The sequence below is a fragment of the Coenobita brevimanus genome, unplaced genomic scaffold (assembly GCF_032717465.1).
Source record: "Coenobita brevimanus isolate Jiangsu-jjx unplaced genomic scaffold, ASM3271746v2 jjx.HiC_scaffold_2547, whole genome shotgun sequence".
In the NCBI taxonomy this organism is placed as follows: Eukaryota; Metazoa; Arthropoda; class Malacostraca; order Decapoda; family Coenobitidae; genus Coenobita; species Coenobita brevimanus.
The window spans coordinates 332,034-353,920 of NW_027643487.1; the positions used below are offsets into that span (position 1 = coordinate 332,034).

The 21,887-nt window shown below is 46.6% G+C and overlaps 1 protein-coding gene across 1 annotated transcript; it reads left to right on the top strand.

The window, feature by feature from the left end:
- Window positions 1–8,888: 8,888 nt before the first annotated feature.
- On the top strand, window positions 8,889–17,848 carry LOC145389848 (uncharacterized). The gene is given in 4 exon segments (XM_080264983.1): window positions 8,889–10,044; window positions 10,047–11,669; window positions 14,084–14,467; window positions 17,745–17,848. Coding segments are annotated over 4 exon segments (3,267 nt in total).
- The last annotated feature ends 4,039 nt before the right edge of the window (window positions 17,849–21,887 follow it).

Below are 21,887 nucleotides of genomic sequence, written 5' to 3' on the forward strand. Positions count from 1 at the left end.
CATGTGGCAATGTGTCCTGGTCGTTAATAGGATCCGTGAGGTCGTATAAAAGTTCTTCTAAGTCCGTATCCGTGCGGGCGTCGAGTGTAGAGATGTCAGAAAGGGGCGGTAGAAGAGCCTCGAGGCGGCGTGCAACAGTGGTGGGGTCAGCCTTGTCCTTCCCCCCTTTCTTCTTCGATTTTTTCCTCTTCTCCTTAGGTGGAGGGGGAGAAGAGGGACGAGCAATGGCAGCAGGCGGTGGTGGAGGAAGAAGAGGAAGAGGCACCTCCTCTTCGTCAGGAGCAGATGGAGAAGGCAAGGAGGGCGGCTCTGCTTCATCCAGATGGACGGAAGGGACGGGAGAAGAGACACGCTCCCCCTCAGCTCCTGACGAAGGGAGGTGAACCTCCACGACTGTCTCTCCATGCTCTAGTTCCATGGCCTGTATCGGTTCCGGTGTAGCGTTATGATCTGTCCCCCTGTCCGCCCCCTACGGCGCATGCGCGAGGATTGCCAGAGGCCGCCACAAATATGCCATTTGTCCTCTGATCTCTGTAGGGGTAACATGATAGGAGCCTCTCGCCCTTTGTTTACAAACGGCAAATGGTCATTCCGGCTTCTCATATTATTCGTCTCAAAGCTTTCTTGGGTAGTTTCCGCCCTTAAATTAAATTAGTTAGGCGGAAAGCGGTAAAAATTCGAATTTCTAAGGTATGAATGAGTTAGGTTGGATAAACATAGATATGATTAATCATCTGCGGACGAGTTATCAAATCTGTTAGGCGTGAGGATTGCCTTAGCTTTGTATCTTTACAGGAATGAGTCGGGCTCGTACTGTCCCGTGTATTAAACCATTTTTATCATACATATCCTTGAAATTATAAATAGTTATGGCACACACTACCTCATTCGCTTGTGCATTCCACTGATCAATTGTCCTATTAGGGAAACTGAATTTCCTTACATCTTTATCACCTCTCTTTTTATGCTGTATTTTGCAATGTCCTCTTGCTGATGCTTCACACATATGCTATATATTCATTTACGTCTATTTTCTGTTCCCCTGATACGCATTTATATAGCATAGTCATGTCTCCTCCTCCTCTCCTGCAGCGTTGGTAAATTCAATCTTTCCAGTCTTTCTCAGTAACATAAATCCCTTAAGCTTGGTACCCATCTTGTAGTGGCCTGTTGTACTTTTTCAATCTTATCTGTGTTTTTTGAGATGAGGATTCCAGACTACTGTGATGCATACTCCAGAGTTGGTCTGATGAATATCTTCTTCAGCATATCTTCATTTATATATGTGAATGCTATTCTCATATTAGCAAGCAACGTATACATGTTTCATACCCTCTCACTGATGTGATCATCAGGAGATAGTCTGTTACTGATAATTACTCCTAGGTCCTTCTCCTTTTCTGATATGTGTAGGGTTGATCTTCGTAACTTATAATACCAATCTGATCTTTTCTCACTTTTACCAAATTTTATTACATGACACTTATCCACATTAAATTCCATTTGCCATTTATTGCTCCATTCATGAAGCTTGTTCAATTCCTCTTGCAGCTCTTTGCAAGAATCTATGTTAGTAATTTTCTTTTGAATTTTGGCATCATCTGCAAACATATTTAGATAGCTTCCTCTCTGCGTTATATATTCACTTTAATACCCACCCAACCCCTTTTAAATGCCATAGAGTCAATAAGTGGCTTGGTGCTAGCTTTTTTTTTTTTTTTTTTTTTTTTTCCAATTATCCAATCCAATCCCTTTAGTTTGAGAAATCTTACATCTCCCTTTAGTTTTGAGAAATCTCACATAAGAGTGTTAGGCTAGTCCAGTATAGTTCAAGTTCAGTCAATGTGAAATAAAAATTAGCCTCTAAATTTCATTTATGGAAAAGTACTTTTTGGTTAGTACTTGGATGGGTGACCGCCTGGGAACACCAGATGCTGTTGGCATCCCTACGTGTCAAGTGGGGTTGGTGGAGGATTAGTGCCCCTCCCTGTAAAACAGTTAACTCAAAGCCCTTGACCACCCCGTTTGAGATACATGGCGTCTGGCAATGGATGGATGGATGGACTTTTAACTCCAAACACTATGAAAACAGTATGCACTCCAGTAGGGTATGCTTAGTGAAGTTTCCTGTTCACACTGTTACAGCACTGCTACTGATTCAATGGATAATGATAAAGTTAAGACCCTTATCAGTTACGTTACTGAGATCACTTCAGATACTAGTTGTTATGGGAAATAAAAAAATAAATCCTAAGTTAGGTTATTCAGCACATTGTGTACATTACTACACATCACTGATTGGCATATTTTAATACCAATCGTTTATTTAAATCTGCACACATGTGCAGTAACATAAACCCTGTCGTGTCCAGTAGCACAGGATATATTTATATACTGTGCTATCAATGGAAATGCATTGAATACAGTAATAAAAAAAAAAAAGCAAAAAGTTAGCACCAAGCCAATGAAAATATGGCACTGAGGTGGAAGGGGGTTGGGTGTTTATTAAAGTGAAAATATAAGGCTGAGAGATAAGACACATGAAGTACAAGAGGAGGTGAATAATAAGCGCCAGTACCAAGCTAAAACAATGACTACATGGCACTATAATGGAAGAGGGTTTGGTGGGTACTAAAGTGAAAATGTAAGGCAGAGAGGTAAGACAGATAAAGTACAGGAGCAGAGTGGGAAGAGGGGAAGGATGGAGATTAAAGTGCCCCTTTTGCCACAAGCAGGGATACTGAGGAAGTATTCTGTCCCTCCTTCCCCAGAGGGGTACTATCAATGGAAACTAAGCCAGCTCCCAGTCACGGTTATCTCACGAGTCCTTTCCCCTCGGGGAGGGGGGGATAGAATACTTCCTCAGTATCCCTGCTTGTCGTAAAAGTCCACTAAAAATCCTTCTCCTTTTCCCCCTCTGCTTCTTGTACTTTATCTGTTCCACCTCTCTGACATATATTTTCAATACCCACCCAAGTTAGTGCCTTATATCTCAGTCACTGAATAGAATGGAATATTAAAAAAAAAAAAAAAAAAAAAAAAAAAGGAAAGCGAGCACCAAGCCACTCAATGACTATATGGCACTACAATAGGAGTTGGGTGGGTATTAAAGTGAAAATATAAGGCAGAGAGGTGGGACAGATAAAGTACAAGAAGCAAAGGGGGAAAAGAGGAAGGATGAAGATTAAAGTGCCCCTTTTAGACGGTTTTTACGACAAGCAGGGATACTGAGGAGGTATTCTATCCCCCCCCCTCCCCAGGGGGAAACTTGGTCATTGAGTGGCTTGGTGCTCGCTTTCCTTTTTTTTTTCTTTTTTAATTACTACATTTCATTCCATTCCATTCATGAGTCCTTTACTCAACCCTCTTAACCACCTGTGAGGTCTACAAATACCTGTACACTAGTCAAATTTAACACAATGAGAACTACTCAGTTACAGACCAGTATCACTGACCAGTGTTGTAAGATACTAGAAAAGCTGATAAGGGAAGTTTGGGTAAAACATCTAGAACATGGTATGATAAAAGAGAGGCAGTTCGGTTTTAGGAAGGGAAAATCATGTGTTACTAATCTTCTAAGTAATTATGACAAAGTTAGAGAAACATTACAGAAAAGAGAAGGATGGGTGGACAGTATCTATTTAGATTTTAAGAAAGCATTTGACAGAGTACTGCACCAAAGACTTTTATGGAAACTGTACCATCAAGGAGGTATCCAAGGCAATCTCCACTGTTGGATGCAGGATCATCTCAGAAAAAGGGAAATGAGAACAATATTAAGGGGAAATTACTCATCATGGAGGGAAGTGACCAGCGGAGTTCCACAGGGCTCAGTTGTGTTTTTAGTATATTATGTTTTTAGTATATATATATATATATATATATATATATATATATATATATATATATATATATATATGACAGACAGTAATATTGGAAATGGAAGCTATCTAAATATATTTGCAGATGATGCAAAAATTCAAAAGAAAATTACTAACATAGATTCTTGCAAAGAGCTGCAAGAGGAATTGAACAAGCTTCATGAATGGAGCAATAAATGGCAAATGGAATTTAATGTGGATAAGTGTCATGTAATAAAATTTGGTAAAAGTGAGAAAAGACCAGATTGGTATTATAAGTTAGGAAGCTCAACCCTACACATATCAGAAAAGGAGAAGGACCTAGGAGTAATTATCAGTAACAGACTATCTCCTGATGATCACATCAGTGAGAAGGTACGAAACATGTATACATTGCTTGCTAATATGAGAATAGCATTCACATATATAAATGAAGATATGCTGAGGAAGATATTCATCAGACCAACTCTGGAGTATGCATCACAGTAGTCTGGAATCCTCATTTCAAAAAACACAGATAAGATTGAAAAAGTACAACGGGCCACTACAAGATGGGTACCAAGCTTAAGGGATTTAAGTTACTGAGAAAGACTGGAAAGATTGAATTTACCAACGCTGCAGGAGAGGAGGAGGAGACATGATTATGCTATATAAATGCGTATCAGGGGAACAGAAAATAGACATAAATGAATACATATCATATGTGTGAAGCATCAGCAAGAGGACATTGCAAAATACAGCATAAAAAGAGAGGTGATAAAGATGTAAGGAAATTCAGTTTCCCTAATAGGACAATTGATCAGTGGAATGCACAAGCGAATGAGGTAGTGTGTGCCATAACTAATTATAATTTCAAGGATATGTATGATAAAAATGGTTTAATACACGGGACAGTACGAGCTTGACTCATTCCTGTAAAGATACAAAACTAAGGCAATCCTCACGCCTAAGAGATTAGATAACTCGTCCCCAGATGATTAATTATATCTATGTTTATCCAACCTAACTCATTCATACCTTAGAAATTCGAATTTTTACTGCTTTCCGCCTAATCTAATATAATTTAAGGGCGGAAACTACCCGAGAAAGCTTTGAGACGAATCATAAGAGAAGCCGGAATGACCATTTGCCGTTTGTAAACAAAGAGCGAGAGGCTCCGATCATGTTACCCCTACAGAGATCAGAGGACAAATGGCATATTTGTGGCGGCTTCTGGCAACCCCCGCGCATGCGCCGTAGGGGGCGGACAGGGGGACAGATCATAATGCTACACCGGGTCGGTAAGGAGTGGTTCGGTGGTGGTGGTGCCAGTCGCCCAGATGTTACTGCTGCAAGTGCTGGGAGAAGACTGTCGATGGACATTGATTCATCATCGACAGTCTTCTCCCAGCAGATGTTACTGCTGCAAGTGCTGGGAGAAGACTGTCGATGATGAATCAATGTCCTCGCGCTAGTTGCCCCTTACACCCTTTATTCAGCAGCTGCCTTACGATCTTTCTCCTGCCCTCACCTCTCTTCCTCGTCCGCCACTGTCGCCCGTGTTTTGCTCTCATTCGGGAGCTTAGTTTTCCTGCCTATTTCTCTGACGGGCTCTCATGTTTGCCCGTGTCCCCACCTCTGTTGTGGGGCAAATATTTACAATCTCATCCCTGGTCTCCCCCTCTACCACATTCACATACACTCCTAGTTAGTCTCTCACTCTCCATTCTCGCCACTCAATCCCTCCATCTCATTCTTGGTCTCCCCGTCCACCTCGCTCACATACATTCGTATTTGCTGTTGTCAAAGAAAATTAAATTTAATTATAAAGTTTTATAAAACGATGAGTGATGTTTGAATCAAAATATCTACCCACGGCCTACACCCACGTCCGAAGTTGCACTGCATCCAACCACGGTGTACATCTACGTCCGCATGTTGCACTATACTATCCACCTAAGGTGTACATCCACGTCCGCATGTTGCACTATAATAGCCACCCAAGGGGTACACCTACGTCCGCATCTTGCACTATAATATCCACCCAAGGTGTACATCCACGTCCGCATGTTGCACTATAATATCCACCCAAGGTGTACACCTACGTCCGCATGTTGCACTACAATACATGAATGCATTTACTTCGGTGACATCATCTGCGGCCAATCTGCAGTCGCGAAACAAAAACACCCTAGTTGCCCCATACATCTCAAGTGCACAGGTCAATCAAATAGACTATAGTAATCAAGGACAGTCACCCGTCCCTCATAACCACTACTCATCGTATATCCTGCAACCACCACTTAGTATTAAAGGTGTGGCGGTTTACCCAGTCCCGTCAGATGAAAACACACAAGTTATACGTATAATTAGGTTAAATCCATCAATTCCATGAGATATTTCTTATTGTATCGTTCATACCGTATCGGGACTCGCCACCAGAGGGCCTGTGTAAACAAACCTGTGTTCTGCACTCCTATTATCTCTGGCGTTTTACGTGGATTTCTGCTACCACTGCCTTACAGCTGTTGCAGGGAGCTACACGAAGGTTCAGTCTTTGCACTCGTTTTATTTGAGTTTACCTCGTGTTGGACTTAGCCTGTAATAATTAAGGGAAATTTGACTCACCTGGCCCAGCCCCTCTGGTCAGTTTTCCCGATTTCTGCGCATGCGCAGTAGCCCTGTTATGTCGTCATGGCAACGTCTCAACTCTCTTGACGTCTCTACCCCACCGTGCCCACTTCCTGCTTCTGTAGGAGAGCGTTATGGAGCCTTCAGGCCCTGTCTCTATTGCAGATATTGAGGCTGACCTGGCGCTCAGTGATGATGATATTTCAGATATTGCTGACCAACACTGGCCACAGTTACCAACTCCTGAGCACCGTGATGCGCCTGTCACGGGAGCTGAGGGTTCGTCAGTGTTACCAACACCTGCCTCACAACACCCTGGCACCATTAAGCGCCCCATGGTTTATACCTCAGACAGCAACAGTGAACCTTCATCCCCGGCTGCTAAGTCCACCCGACGGAGGGAGTCTAGTGGTGCCCTGCAACGTGCACATGATAATGAAGGCTACGTTTCCCACCCTGTGCAGCCCGTAGTTCCCCGACTTGAGGCTATGTCATTAAGCGCCCCTCCTTCTCCAGCGTTTGCTCCTAGGGCTGACTACATTAAGCTGCTGTTCAAGGACAACACATCTGTGGACACCAAGCTTCGCTGGTTATCTGAGGTCAACCGCCACTTTCATCTCGATCGAGACCTGGCTGAGGTTAAAATGGCAGCGATTTCCTCCCGCTTTGTTTATATCTCCCGCCGTCGCTCAGACATTGTTGACAGTGTAATGCGTGGAGATTTTCTGTCTCTTTCCCTCGAAATTCAAGACTCACCAGAACGGCCTCGCAAATTTCCTACATTTCTCCTTACCCGTTACCCTGTCTGCACTGATCCAACACTGGCCAAGGAGCTGCCTGGCATCCACACTGCCCGTCGCTTCTACCAGAACGGCACACCTATTAACCGCCTTGTGATCACCTGGAGCCTCCCTCAGCCACCGCCACCGAGTATTGCCTTCAGCTTCCTCCCTTGCCTGCCTTCCTGTGAGTTTCGCAGGATGAGGGATGAGCAGCCGTGGTGTTATAGATGCTGGAACTTTGGTCACATTTCTCGGTACTGTTCAGCACCTGAGCGCTGTGCATTTTGCTCCGAGTCACATGACTCACGGTCTTGCCCCCACCGCACTCCCCCACCACCTGCTCCTGCCTCTCCCTCAGCCTTGATGCAGCCACCGCCCTCCACTCCCGACACCTCGCTCTGGAAATGTCCCCGATGTCACCAACCTGGGGTTAATGTTTGGCATCCTGGCTGCCCACGCCGCCGGGCTACCACCATTTCGCCCGCCACACAGGTGGCTGCTCACGCATCGAACTTGCCGCCACCACCACCTCCACCCCAAAGTGCCATCCCTGATGTTTCAACTTCCACCTCAAGCTCACATCAAGTAAATGAACTCCAGGACGCTGTCGCCGCTCTCAGGACTCGTGTTGCTTCACTCACAGCGCGCTTCGATACAATCGATGAGCACCTAGGTAGTTTGGTAAGCAAACAGGTTGCCTTTGAAGCTACCTTAAATTCCTTGGCTGAAACTCAAAAAGTTGTCATTAATTCCCTTACCAGTCTTACAGAGCAGCTCCAGACCATTGCCTCTCGTCTTGAGACCCTGACTGCCCTCCCTATACAGTCCCCACAACATGGTGCATCACGTGTTGATGCCCGCATCATCACTGCCTCCTCGTCCGGCCGTCGTCATTCTAAAGGTCCTGTTCAATAATCTAGCTAAGCTGCATGTTGTCTCTTGGAATGCCTGTGGTATAACAAATAGGGCCAAACTGACTGCACTCAAGGGTTATGTATTTAGTCACCACCCGGACATCGTTCTCATCCAGGAGGCATTTGTTGGTAATGCTTTGCCCGGGGTGGATGCCCCATCCCTCAGTGGCTACGTGTCTTATGTCCATCAGGTAAGACATGGCCTCATAACCTACATTCACTCCTCCATTCAGCATCGCCTCCTTCCATTTTCTGTGAATGAGAATACCACCTTTCAGCTCTTTGACATTACTGTTGGTGCTGGCACCATACGGCTTTGCAACGTATACGCTGCACCGAACAGGATAGATCCCGCCACCCTTCCAGCTCCCACCATTTGTGGAATGGTTTACATGGGGGATTTCAATGCCCGTCATCCTGCTTTGGGAGATCCTTCTGGCACTGTGAATTGTAATGGGAATCGACTTTTAAAGTACATTCGCCGAAATCAGCTTACACGCTGGGATACTGCTGGTGCTACACATGCTCGAGGTGGTACTCTGGATCATGTACTTACGTGTGGACTTGTACCCTCCCAAGTAAAGTGTGTATCTGTTCCGACACTCTTCTCAGATCACATTGGTCTCAGCATTCATTATTCCCTTCCCTCTGCTCCCTCGCCAGTACACACCCGCACTCGCATTGCAATCCCTCCCAAGTACCGTCCCACATACATCTCATACATGACTAACTTTCTTCCCACATTTAACTTCCACTGTCCTGAACAGTTATACTCCTCACTTGTCAAAGCCACACATGCCTTCTATACCCGATATGTCAGCAAGCCACACATCAGGCATCGTGTTGGTGCCCATAGCTTTACACTGGATAGTAGAATCGTTCAAGCAGAGAGACAGGCAATGGAGGCTGGCCGTGCCTTTATGAGGCAACCAAATCCTGAGACTCTTCACCAGTATCAACTATCAAGAGATGATCTTGTTGCTCTCCAGTCCTGTGTTCAATCTGATTCCTGGCACAGATTCACTGATGGTATTAATCATCAAACAAGCGTGAGTACCATGTGGCACCTCATCAATAAGGTTGTAAGAAAGAAGCCTCCAAGTGTCCTCCACCACAATCCTGTTCAGTACGCACAGGACCTCATCAATGAGTGGTCAGCACAGTCACGAACCGCCACCCTTCCAGTTCATATACGAGATGCTCTCTCCACCCAGGAAAACTATCGTGCACTTCGTCTCGCTGCCGCCTTACTGAGTGTTGATGATGATGATGTAGCCATATCTGAGAGCGAGCTGCACCGTGCCCTCGCTAGGGGCAGAAATTCAGCTCCTGGTGATGATGGCATCACCCATGCAGTCCTTCGTGTACTCGTAACAGTGCCTGGCAACCCTCTCCTCCGTCTCTATAACCTCGTTTTTAGTCTGGGTTACGTGCCACAAGCCTGGACCCAAAGTACGATTGTGCCCATCCCCAAGCCTGGCACCGACAAATTCCGGCCCATCTCCCTCACTTCCTGTTTCTGTAAGGTGTTTGAACGCATTCTTCTCTCACGCCTCATGTTCCGGCTGCATGACAAACTTTCGTCCAGACTTTTCGGCTTCCTGCCCCAACGAGGAACACACCACTGCCTCATGGAGCTCTACACTCGTCTCTCCTCAGATAGTGTTGTGGCCTTCATTGACTTGAAGAGTGCGTTCGACGTAGCCAATAGAGACATCATTCTTGATCAGCTTGTTGACTTTGGCATAAAAGGAAACCTTCTTAAATGGATACGTGGCTACCTACGAAACAGAACTTCTCGAGTTTTGTTTAAAGGAGCATTGAGCACTGCCCGAGACTTTGAACTTGGTACTCCACAAGGTGGTGTCCTTAGTCCCTTTTATTCAATATTCTCATTCATCGCCTTCTGTCCTTACTGCCAGCTGTCGGTGACACCACTATCACTTGCTACGCAGATGATATATGTATTCACTCACGTTCTCCGGACCATTTGCAACGCTTTCTTCACTCCTTTCATGTTTCAGCTTCCTCGTGTGGCCTCATCATCTCCTCGGATAAGAGTAGAATCTTCTCCTCCCGTCCTGCATGGAATCTGCCAGAATTCACTATGGGGAATGATGTCATACCTCTCTGCACGCAGTATCTCTATTTGGGAGCACCAGTGCGGATTACACCTTCCATCCCAGCACGACAGCGGTTGCATCCCGTTGTTCAAGATCTGTTGGTCCGACTGCAGCGGCGCCTGACTCCTTTAAAGTGGCTGACCAATTATTCTACTGGAGTATCTATCCCAGTCGCCAGGACCATATACATTGCATTCCTCCGCTCGGTGGTAGATTATCTTTCCCCAGCATTATGTCAGCTCTCCAGAACAGCTTTAAGACCTCTTGAAATCTTCCAGAATCAAGCAATGAGACTCATCCTGGGCTGCCCTGACTCCACCAGAATTGTCAATATGCAGCACGAGCTCAATCTCCCGCCACTCGTTGATAGAATATATTCCAATGTCACCTATTTTAGCATTAAATGTCTGTACTCTCCTCATCTTTCTCCCCACTACTCTCATACTATCAGGACTTCTCTGGATCCAGCGGCGCCTCGACCTCTGCTACGCCAAGGTGGACACAATCTGGTCAATACCATAAGTTCCAATATTCAGAGTCTTAATGTTGACATCGTAGAAGAGGACGTGGACAATGGCCTTGCACCCTGGAGGATTCCTGTGCCAGCAGTCTCCTACACCCCAGCCTCTAAGACTGATCTGCCTCAGCTTCAACAACAACGTGCACTGGAAACCATCGCCAGCCTATCATCATCCCTCAGTTTGGCCCACCATCTCTATACTGACGGCTCCCTGCAGAGAGATGGCAGGGCAGGATGTGCTGTTTTCTCCCCCAGCTTAGAGCCCCCGCAAGAGGGCTGGTCGGGTCGCCGCCTCCCAAATTCATCAAGTTCTACATATTGTGAACTACATGGACTTCTGGATGCTGTCACTTTGCTTACACAGACCAGGAATAACGGCTTGATCATTTGTGACTCACAGCCAGCTCTCCGGGCCCTCACGTCTCACAAGCCAGCATATCAACGTCTAGTCACACAAATCCTTCGGCTACTAGCCATGGCTGATGCCAGCTCACTAATGGTGCACTTTTTATGGATTCCCTCCCACATCCATCTCCTGGCCAATGACACTGCTGACCAACTTGCGAAGGCTGCTTGCGATCTACATCTGCCAGATGCTGCTACTTCCACTGCATCCCTTCTGTGCTGCAAGAAGATGGTACAGCAGGCTGCCCGCTCCCCCACCCGCCATCGTAGCAATGCTGAGAGGGCCATGAGTGTATCAATACAGCATTATGATCACTTTCTCACTCATCCACACAGGTATCGTCGCAGTGGTCTTATGGTTCGCCGCTGTAATGTGGTATGTGCACGTCTCCGACTGGGCTGGCGACCAGTTTGGCAGGTGGCAGGGCAGGAAGATGCACCTCACTTCACCTCCTGTAGGCTGTGTGACGCACCCAATGCCAACACCCTGGACCATTATTGCCTGCACTGTCCACATGTTGTTAACTTATTACCACAAAGACTCACATTGATTGACACTTGTAAACTGCTGTTAACAGATAATGACTTGCTAGATGTTATTCTTATGTGTCATCCTCGCTTTGGTGGATTTTGATTTCATGATGACTACAGTACATAGCGTGTCCTACGTGGCACGAGTCCCATGTACTATCATTGTTAACTAATTGTACTTTATGTCTGCCACCTTCAGGTGTAATAAATTAATCAAAACAAAACAATCAAAACATACCGTATCGTTTATAAAGGCTCCAGTATGCTTGCATGTGTCGGCCTTGGTCACCCACGCTCTTCACGTTGCTCGATCTCTGGTAGCCTCTATGACCTCGTCCCAGGTCTTTTTCGGTCTGCCTGCCCCCGACCTTTACACTTTTCACTTTCCGCACCCAGCTGTCATCCTCCAGCCTCTCCACATGCCCAAACCATCTCAATCTACCGCTCCTCATCACAGCACCAGTACACTCCAGCCCCCATCCTTCCTCCCAAACCATCTCAAACTACCGCTCCTCATCACAACACCAGTACACTCCAGCCCCATCCTTCCTCCCAAACCATCTCAATCTACCTCTCTTCATCACAGCACCAATATACTCCAGCCCCCATCCTTCCTCCCAAACCATCTCAGTCTACTCCTCATCACAACACCAATACACTCCAGCCCCATCCTTCCTCTCAAACCATCTCAATCTACCTCTCTTCATCACAGCACCAATACACTCCAGTCCCATCCTTCCTCCCAAACCTTTAGCGTGAGCAGGCTGGCAGGCAGTCTGGGGGCGGTATTCTGGTACGGTCATGAAGCTTACCAACACCTCTTTCTTACCGGTTTATTTCTGATTCTGCTCCGTTACTACATTCTTCTGTGATCAGGGAAAAGGGGAAAAAGAAGTGTGTGGTAATCACAGGGCATTTGTCTTAGCGTAACAAGAAAAGTGTGTGGTAAGATATTGACAGAGTTAGGGATATAAGAACAGGGAGGTTTTAGGAAGGAAAGAGGTTGTGTAGATCAGATATTCTTGGGTCTTTAGTGGAAAAATTTCTAGAGAAGGGAAAGAAATTGTATACGGCCTTCGTGGATTTGAAGAAAGCATATGACAGGGTGGACAGACAACGACTCCTCTCGCATAGCTTGGCCTGGCCAGTTGTCACTATGCCCGAGTTCCGTGAGACTTCCAGCGACTCTGCTCGTGCCTGCGACCCGTTGAGGGATGCAACAGCAGATCCGTGCTGCCAGGAGCCACTACCATCCAGGGAACCGTGAATTGGTTCAACGTGAGATCGTGTTACGGTTTCATCAAGCGCCGCGACACTGGCGCTGATGTTTTCGTACACGTTTCTGAGATCGTTGCACCAAATCCACGGCATTTCCAGCGCTCACTTGGCGAGGGAGAGACGGTGGAGTTTCGTGTTGTACAGGCTTCCATGGGTCCCGAGGCTAAGGACGTCACTGGGCCGGGTGGTGTTGCTGTGCAGGGCTCTGCCCGTGCACGGCGAAGTCCCCCTGCCCAGAGACGCCAGCCAAGGGATCCTGGAAGTTCTGGCAACACAAACACACTCGTTGCGATGTGTATCGCGACGGCTGAAGTTTTCAGTGGGGGTAGCAAGACGGTTCTGGCTGTTCTCCTTCCTCAAATCTTTGAGGAGAACGGCCTTCCACGCCTTGCCATTCCCCGAAGCTTCACCCGCGATCCTCGTCTCTCCCCTCGTCAGGAGCGTCAGGCCCGGCGACAGCAGCCACCACCACCTCGCACGACACCGGGAAAACGGCTGTGTTTGGATGCCCCTCTCAACCGGACGACTGGCGCCACCACCATCGAAACTACGATCACCGACCCGGAACCGTCACAGGCCATGGACATCGAGCATGGGGAGACTGTTGTGGAGGTTCACCTCCCCTCGTCAGGAGCTGAGGGGGAGCGTGTCTCGTCTCCCGTCCCTTCAGTACATCTGGACGTAGCAGAGCCCTCCTCCTTGCCTTCTCCATCTGCTCCTGACGAAGTGGAGAAGCCTCTTCCACCTTCACCACCGCCTGCCGCCATCGCTCGCTCTTCTTCTCCTCCTCCACCTAAGGAGAAGAAGAAGAAACCAAAGAAGAAAGGGGGAAAAACCAAGAGCGACCCTTCCACCGTTGCTCGCCGGATCGAGGCCCTCCTTCCACCACTCTCAGGCACTTGTGATCTCGATGCCCGCACGGATGCGGACCTAGAAGAGCTACTCTTCTGCCTCACGGATCCGATCAACGACGACGATACACTGCCTCTCGTCTACCAGACTCTGTATCAGAAGATCCGTGAGGCATACATCTCCAACTCCCTCTCTCCATCTGAGGAAGCCGCCATCCGTGAGGGCATCGGGTTCGACCCACCACGTGCTGGTTGGTTGGTTGAATATTCTCCCCACGGCATGGTGGGGAACGGGCAAACAAAGAGCCCGTCAGAGATCGGCGAAAATAGCTCCTATGAAGGAGCAAAGCAGGGACGAAGACGTGCAGACAGGGCAAGGGCGGCAGAGGAAGGGAGCGAGGCGGCGATAGAAAACAACCCGATGATCGAGGAGGCAAGGGGGAGAGCGGTAGACAGCGCGGCGCCGATGGAGAGGGCGCCGGCATGCTCAGGTCGAATCCCCAAACGACTCGATGATGGAATGCGGCTGGCTGCTCTGATGTTAACGGAGGGCAGAGAGGGACGAGAGAGCGATGGACAGAACGGCGCCGATGGTAAGGGCGCCGAAGCTCAGGTGGAAGTCCCAAACTCTGCCCTCAACCCCCATCTGACTCGCTCCAGCTCTCCACAGCAGCAGGTGGTGGCGTGGAGGGTAGGCCCGGTCCCGGTGGACACGTTGGGCACAACCCTGGTCAAGGTAGTGTCGGAGGAATGGCGGTCGGCCATGGAAAGGGCGGACGGCCTACATCTTCTGGTGGGCTGACCAGGGCACTCCCGATGGTGGAGGGGACAGGCCCGCCCCTTGGCTGGTGCGGCTGCTGTGGAGAGCTGGTCCCGCCGGGAACAGCGGTGGTGTTGCCTCGGCGAGAGGTGGACTGCGAGAGCACCACATGCTGCCCTGGTCAGCTATATAGCCACCAGACTCCTCTCGTAACTGCCGATCCACGCTTGATCTTGCCCTGCCTTTGCTGCCTCGTCTTGCAGTCTTGTCACCGCTATGCTCTCGTTTTGAGAGCAACTTTTTGCTACATCCCTGACGGGCTCTATGTTTGCCCGTGTCCTCACCACGTTGTGAGGCAAATATCACAACAACAACAACAACAACTGGACTGACAAGGATTGTGGAAAGTATTAAGAATATATGGAGAAAATGGGAAGTTGCTGAAGGCCGTGAAGGGTATTTATGAGGGTGCTAAGGATGCGGTGCGTGTGGATAGCGAACCGAGTGAATTTTTCTATTTGAATGTTGGACTGAAATAGGGATGTGTCATGTCCTCATGGTTGTTCAGTCTATATATGGATGGGGTTATAGAAGAGATACAAGGTAGGGCAGTGGATGTTGGAGCAGCCCTAATGAGAGAGAGCAGCGTTTGGAAACTCCCTGAATAATAAGATCTCGCATCTAACGTGTAATAGGTACCAAAAACCACTCGTTACATGCGACTTCATTAGATGCCGATACATAAACATATGGGGAAAATTATAATAGGTAAAAAAACTGGATCTAACCCCTATTTTGACCCTATTTTCACACATTATGTAAGTTATTGTCGTTAATTTGTCATATAATCATACATAGTGACAAAATATAAAATAAAGAAGAAATAATATCGATAACTCACCTGTGAGTGATAAATGAGGTGCTTAAGGTGGTATCCGAGGCGGGAAGGAAGGCTACTGGGCTGCTCCTTCTCACCTACGCCACCAGCACAACCACCCTCCTCCCACCTCTCGCTCTCCATTGCCTCTCGCGATGCCTCCCCGAGTTTTGTTATCTTTTTGTCTGCATTCTTTTCCTTCCCAACAAATCCAGAAAAGTCATCATGAATGTCACCATGAAGATTCCCTATGTTTTCATCGACATCACTCACAGTCTTATCCTTCATTTCCATCATCACTCACACTCTTATCCTTCATTTCCATCGAGATTTGCCACAACTTCCCCAAGCTCATGGCGTTTGTTTAAATATTCGGGGATACCGGTAACTGTTTATCTTCTTTCATTCACTTTCTTTGCATAGGTTTCACTGAGCTCCTGGTTTAGTTTCTGTAGCAAAGCTAACATCTTTCCCGTCCACGCACTAGACCAAGGTGGCGACAGATTTGAACCGCTCGCCCGGGATTTTTTTTCGTTAGACGGAAACTTCCACGTTAGATACGAATATGGGTAGAGGTCCAATGGTGTCGTTAGATGTGAACTCCTTAGATGCGAGATCACACTGTAAATTCCTCACTTGTCATAACGAGACTGATGTGGCACTGGTATGCAGTGGCCATGCAGCCAGGAACCGCGGAGTTGGGTATCACACGTCAGCCTTCCCCCCTCTGACATGCGGTAACTGAGCCTGCCCGGCAGTGGTTCCACTCTGGCAAAAATATATATTTCAAGGGTTGGGTAAAAATCTTTCAAGATTGATAAAAAACTTTCAAGGTTGAGCAAATTAGTAGTAATAATAAATATTTCGACCTTAAACAGGAACTTTTTCACACATTAGAGCAATATAATATTAAATACACATAATGCTCTACAGAAAACCAAAGAAAACGAGCTTTCAAGGGGTAACACTAACTGATACTATCTTTCTCACTTCCAATATCTTGATTATTTTAAAGTAAATAAGACTATATTTTAACTTAATATCGCAGGAATCTTAACTATTAAGCAAAGGTTACATTAAAACACTTGTAAAAGTAAAAAAACTTATAATGTGAATTTTCATGAATCAAAGAAATGGAAATAATTATATTTGTTACACAAACAATAGAAATTAAACACTGCACTTCAATAAACTAAGACTTAAAGAGAATGTTTCCTTTATAATGTAAATAAGAAATTGATATTAATATAATAGTAGCAATTAGCCCTAGTGAATGCAATAATAACAGTGTTTGGAATAAAAAGACGAACTTTGGAGAGGAAATTCACTGTGTAGCGTGGGGGTGGCTCAAACTGTATAGAGATCACTTAGTCTGTCACACTCACAGAGTGCCGTACAATAGAAAATGGGAAAGGGGAAACTAAATTAAAAATACATTATGTGCGTGGGGGTTGTTTCCATCATTGTTCCTGTCAGAATATATGAAAAAATAAGCAAAATACATGAAACAAGATTTTTTTCAAGAATTTTGACTTTTTGCAATTTATATTTCAAGCTTTCAAGACGAGGGTCAATATTTCAAGATCTTGAGAAAAATTTCAAGCAGTGGAAACACTGCTGCCCGGCCGCCTGGTTCGTTCGTTCGTTCGTTGAAAGATTCCTTGCACATATAGTGCAGGCCGGGCCATACATTAGCCCGGTCAGTGGTGTATGGGCTGATTAAATAACAGTAAGTGGGGAGGACAGGACCTGGGGAATGCCCAGCACACACGTCCTGTCTCCTGACTGGCTTTGTGGTGTGTGTGTGTGGCCGCCTGGTGTATGGGACAGTGATGCGTCCAGGTAGACAGTTGGGCGCCACGGATCTAACCGACTTACATGTACACCCCTCTCTTGCAAGAGCGATACTGAGGGGCACCGCCGCATTTATATATATATATATATATATATATATATATATATATATATTTTATAGGAAGGTGGAGGAAAGAAGAGAGAACAGGGGAAGGAATAGTAAGAAAGAGGAATGAAGGGGGAGTAGACAGTTGGTGGGCTGGCCACCGTGCTTTTGTTTTGTTTATTGTGTTAGTTTGGTAAGCACATATAGTGGTTTTGGGTGTGTGTGTGATTGTGTGTGTGTGTGTGTGTGTGTGTGTGTGTGCGTGTGGGTGTGAGTGTGTGTGTGTGGGCATAACTCTAGCTCTTAGCCGGGTCCTTCAAGACTCCCCATTAGGCGTTCCATCTCGCCTTAGGGACTCAGGGGAGCTAGAGTTGTATGAGGATATAGATCGCCACTCCCAGTACACCGACATCTCGGACTCTGATGGGCAGACTTGAGGTGCTTTTTATTGCCCAGCAGCTCTTCTGCTTCCTTCTGCCTGCTGCCCCGTCGTGCTCATCCTTCAGCCTGCTGTTCCCGCTTCCCCTCGTCCTTCAGCCTGCTGTTCCCGCTTTGCTCTGAATCGAGAGCTTGATTCTGCCTTTTCCCTGACGGGCTCTCTGTTTGCCCGTGCCCCTACATATGCGGGGCGAATATCCACACACACACACACACACACACACACACACACGTGGGCGTGCGTGCGTGTGCGTGCATATTTTGTGCATGTTTGAGTTAAGTTAGCTAGCTTTTTGAGGGTTTCGTTGGGTTGTTTGGGTTTATGTCGTAATTAAGTGTTTTTTTTTTTGTATTGTGAGATTGAGTAGTTTGGGTACAAATCAGTGCGTCACTTATCGGTTTTGGTTGAGTTTAGTAAATTGGTATAGGGTCATGGTTGTTTATTATGGTTTTTAAACTACTAGGGAACCATTTATGGAAAGAGCAATTCTCCTCATTGATGTTGTTAGTGAATGCGTTGTACGTTTCTGGGTTCATTTCCTCGATTTTACTCCAGATCTTTTTAGCTTGGTTATGTAATCTTATATGTTTAATGGTTTGGTTTTGGTTATGGCGTATATTTGTTCCGTGTTAAGTGTGTAAGGGTACTGCTGATTAGTTGCAAATCTGAGGGCTTTGTTTTGTAAGACTTGTAGTTTTTTAAGTTGGGTATAGCTGAAGGTGTGTGTGGGAATGGGTGGATATTCTAGTATGGGGAGGATCAGTGCTTTGACAAGGTGGGATTTGACTTTTGTAGGCATGTTCTTGAATCTGAGTAAGCGGGATAATGCTCCAGTGGCTTTTTGTTTTCTATCCTGAACACTGGGAAGATAGCCTCTTGAGTGTGGGTTTTTGTATCCAATTTCATGGTCATGATAGTGTGGCTCTTCAGCCGTCTTGTATCCTCTTGAGTTAAGTTTAAAACCAAGTATTTTTCCCTCTTCTTTGAAGTCAGTTATTTCTTCATTAATTATTAAAGGTTCTTTTTTGGTGTTGGCTAGTTGAATGACGGAAAATTTATTTATGTTAGTTTGTATTCTCCATTTAGATTCATATTCGTTTATTTTCTCGACTTCGCTTTTAGTTCTTGAGTTCATGATCATTCTAGATGGTCCAGGATAGTTAACAATTTGGGAGATATCGTCTGCGTAGCTTATGTTGATGCCATGAGTGGCTTGTGGGGAGTCACTGGTGAATATAGAGTAGAGAGTTGGTGAGAGTACGCTCCCTTGAGGAACCCCGCTTTCCAGAGCAAAGCTAGCACCTGTACAATTATTTATTTTGATTTTAGCCTTCCTATCGTCAAGAAAATCACAGAGAATTTTTTCAGTTATAGTTGGGAGGTTGAGATTAAGTAATTTATATTTCAGTCCTAAATGCCACACCTCGTCAAAGGCTTTTGTTACATCTCTAAGGATGATGTGGCATTGTCCTTTGTTAGATTTACTTATTGCTATATGTTCTGATGCTATTGCAATTGCTTGAGTGGTGCCCCTTAGTAGACGAAAACCGTATTGATTCTTATTATACAGATTCTCAGATTCAAGGTGTAATCTGAGCCTTTTATTAATTATTCTCTCTAGTACCTTTCCAGGGACTTCTAAAAGAGAGATGGGTCTGTAATTCTCTACGAGATGTGGGTTCTTGTTCTTTTCTGGGATTAGTTTTATGATGGCTTCTTTAAATTTGTCGGGGAAATATCCTGCAGAGATGGTTGCATTAAATATGTTTTTTAAATTTTCAATGGCTATATTGGGGAGATTGGATAGTATAGTTTTATTATATCCACTTTCTCCCGGGCAAGTCTTTTTTAAGTTCTTAATAATAGAGGTAATTTCGTCTGCCGTGATAGGAGTGGTAAATATTGTGTCTGAGTCTAATCTATCGGGGTGAGCTGAGTGGTACGGTGTTAATCTATCTACGTTGTTGGTAAGGAATTCTTTTACTAAATTGTCGTGTCTGTTGTTGTCCTGTTCTTCTTCGATCTCTTGAAAGATGGACTCCCAGTGTCGCCTATGTGTTCTTTCTTTTTCAGAGGCTGAGTGTTGTCTGTTTCCCAGATGATCTAATACGTAATGAGGGTCGGGGGTTGAAGTTCCTGAGAGGATTTTTATTTGACGCCAAAATGTGGAGGGATCATTATAAAGATTGGCGGTTGTTGTTGTGATATTTACCTCACAACATGGTGAGGACACGGGCAAACATAGAGCCCGTCAGAGAAGTGGCATAAAGTAGCTCTCAAACGAGAGCATAGCGGTGACAAAAACTGCAAGACGAAGCAGCAAGGCAGGACAAGATCAGGCGTGGCTCAGCAGTTACGAGAGCAGTCTGGTGGCGATATAGTTGACGAGGGCAGCTTTTTTTTTTTTTTTGTTGTGATATTTGCCTCACAATAAGGTGAGAACACGGGCAAACAGAGAGCCCGTCAGAGGAATGGCAAAAACAAAGCTCTCAAAAGAGAGCATAGCGGTGACAGTAACTGCAAGCCGAAGCAGCAAGGCAGGACAGGATCAGGCGTGGCTCAGCAGTTAAGAGAGCAGTCTGGTGGCTATATAGTTGACCAGGGCAGCACGTGGTGGATCAAACCCGATGCCCTCACGGATGGCGGCTTCCTCAGATGGAGAGAAGGAGTTGGAGATGTTTGCCTCAAGGATCTTCTGATACAGAGTCTGGTAGACGAGAGGCAGTGTATCGTCGTCGTTGATCGGATCCGTGAGGCAGAAGAGTAGCTCTTCTAGGTCCGCATCCGTGCGGGCATCGAGATCACGACACCTCCACCGCTGTTCCCGGCGGGACCAGCTCTCCACAGCAGCCGTACCAGCCAAGGGGCGGGCCTGTCCCCTCCACCATCGGGAGTGCCCTGGTCAGCCCACCAGAAGATGTAGGCCGTCCGCCCTTTCCATGGCCGACCGCCATTCCTCCGACACTACCTTGACCAGGGTTGTGCCCAACGTGTCCACCGGGACCGGGCCTACCCTCCACGCCACCACCTGCTGCTGTGGAGAGCTGGAGCGAGTCCGATGGGGGTTGAGGGCAGAGTTCGGGACTTCCACCTGAGCTTTCGGCGCCCTTACCATCGGCGCCGTTTTGTACATCGCTCTTTCGTCCCTCTCTGCCCTCTGTTTAACATCCGAGCAGCCAGCCGCATTCCATCAGCGAGTCGTTTGGGGGTTCGACCTGAGCAAGCCGGCGCCCTCTCCATCGGCGCCGTGCTGTCTACCGCTCTCCCCCTTGCCTCCACGATCATCGGGTTGTTATCCATCGCCGCCTCGTTCCCTTCCTCTGCCGCCCTTGCCCTGTCTGCACGTCTTCGTCCCTGCTTTGCTCCTGTATAGGAGCTATTTTCGCCACTCTCTGACGGGCTCTCAGTTTGCCCGTTCCCCACCACGCTGTGGGGAGAATATACAAACAACAACAACAACACGAGTCCCTGAGAGTGGTGGAAGGAGGGCCTCGATTCGGCGAGCAACGGAGGAGGGGTCGCTCTTGGTCTTTCCCCCTTTCTTCTTTTGTTTCTTCCTCTTCTCCTTAGGTGGAGGGGGAGAAGAAGAGAGAGCGATGGCGGCAGGCGGTGGTGAAGGTGGAAGAGGCTCCTTCACTTCGATTGGCGGTGTTTGCAATAGTGTTTGCCCAATGTGTGTTGTGTTCTGTTAGAAGGGATGTGTGTAGTTGAGTTTGAAGTAGTTTGTTTAGTCTAAATGGATCTCGTGTCCAACCATGTGTTTGGGAGTGAGTTCTTAATGCATTGTATTGATTGATGAGGATCTGTGTGTCTCTGCTGTGTTTAGGAGTAGTGATTGTTCTATGTGTGGTTGTAGGGATGTTGTTGTTGATTGCAATATTTATGTTGGAGTACCATCTTTCAAGAGATCGATCGATTTCCTCTAGTGTACCATCATCGGGGATATGAAAGTTAGTAAATGTTGTGATTAAATCTTGTTTAAAGTTATTCCAATTGGCCATGGCAAAGTTAGGTCGGGGAGGAATGGGGACGGTTAT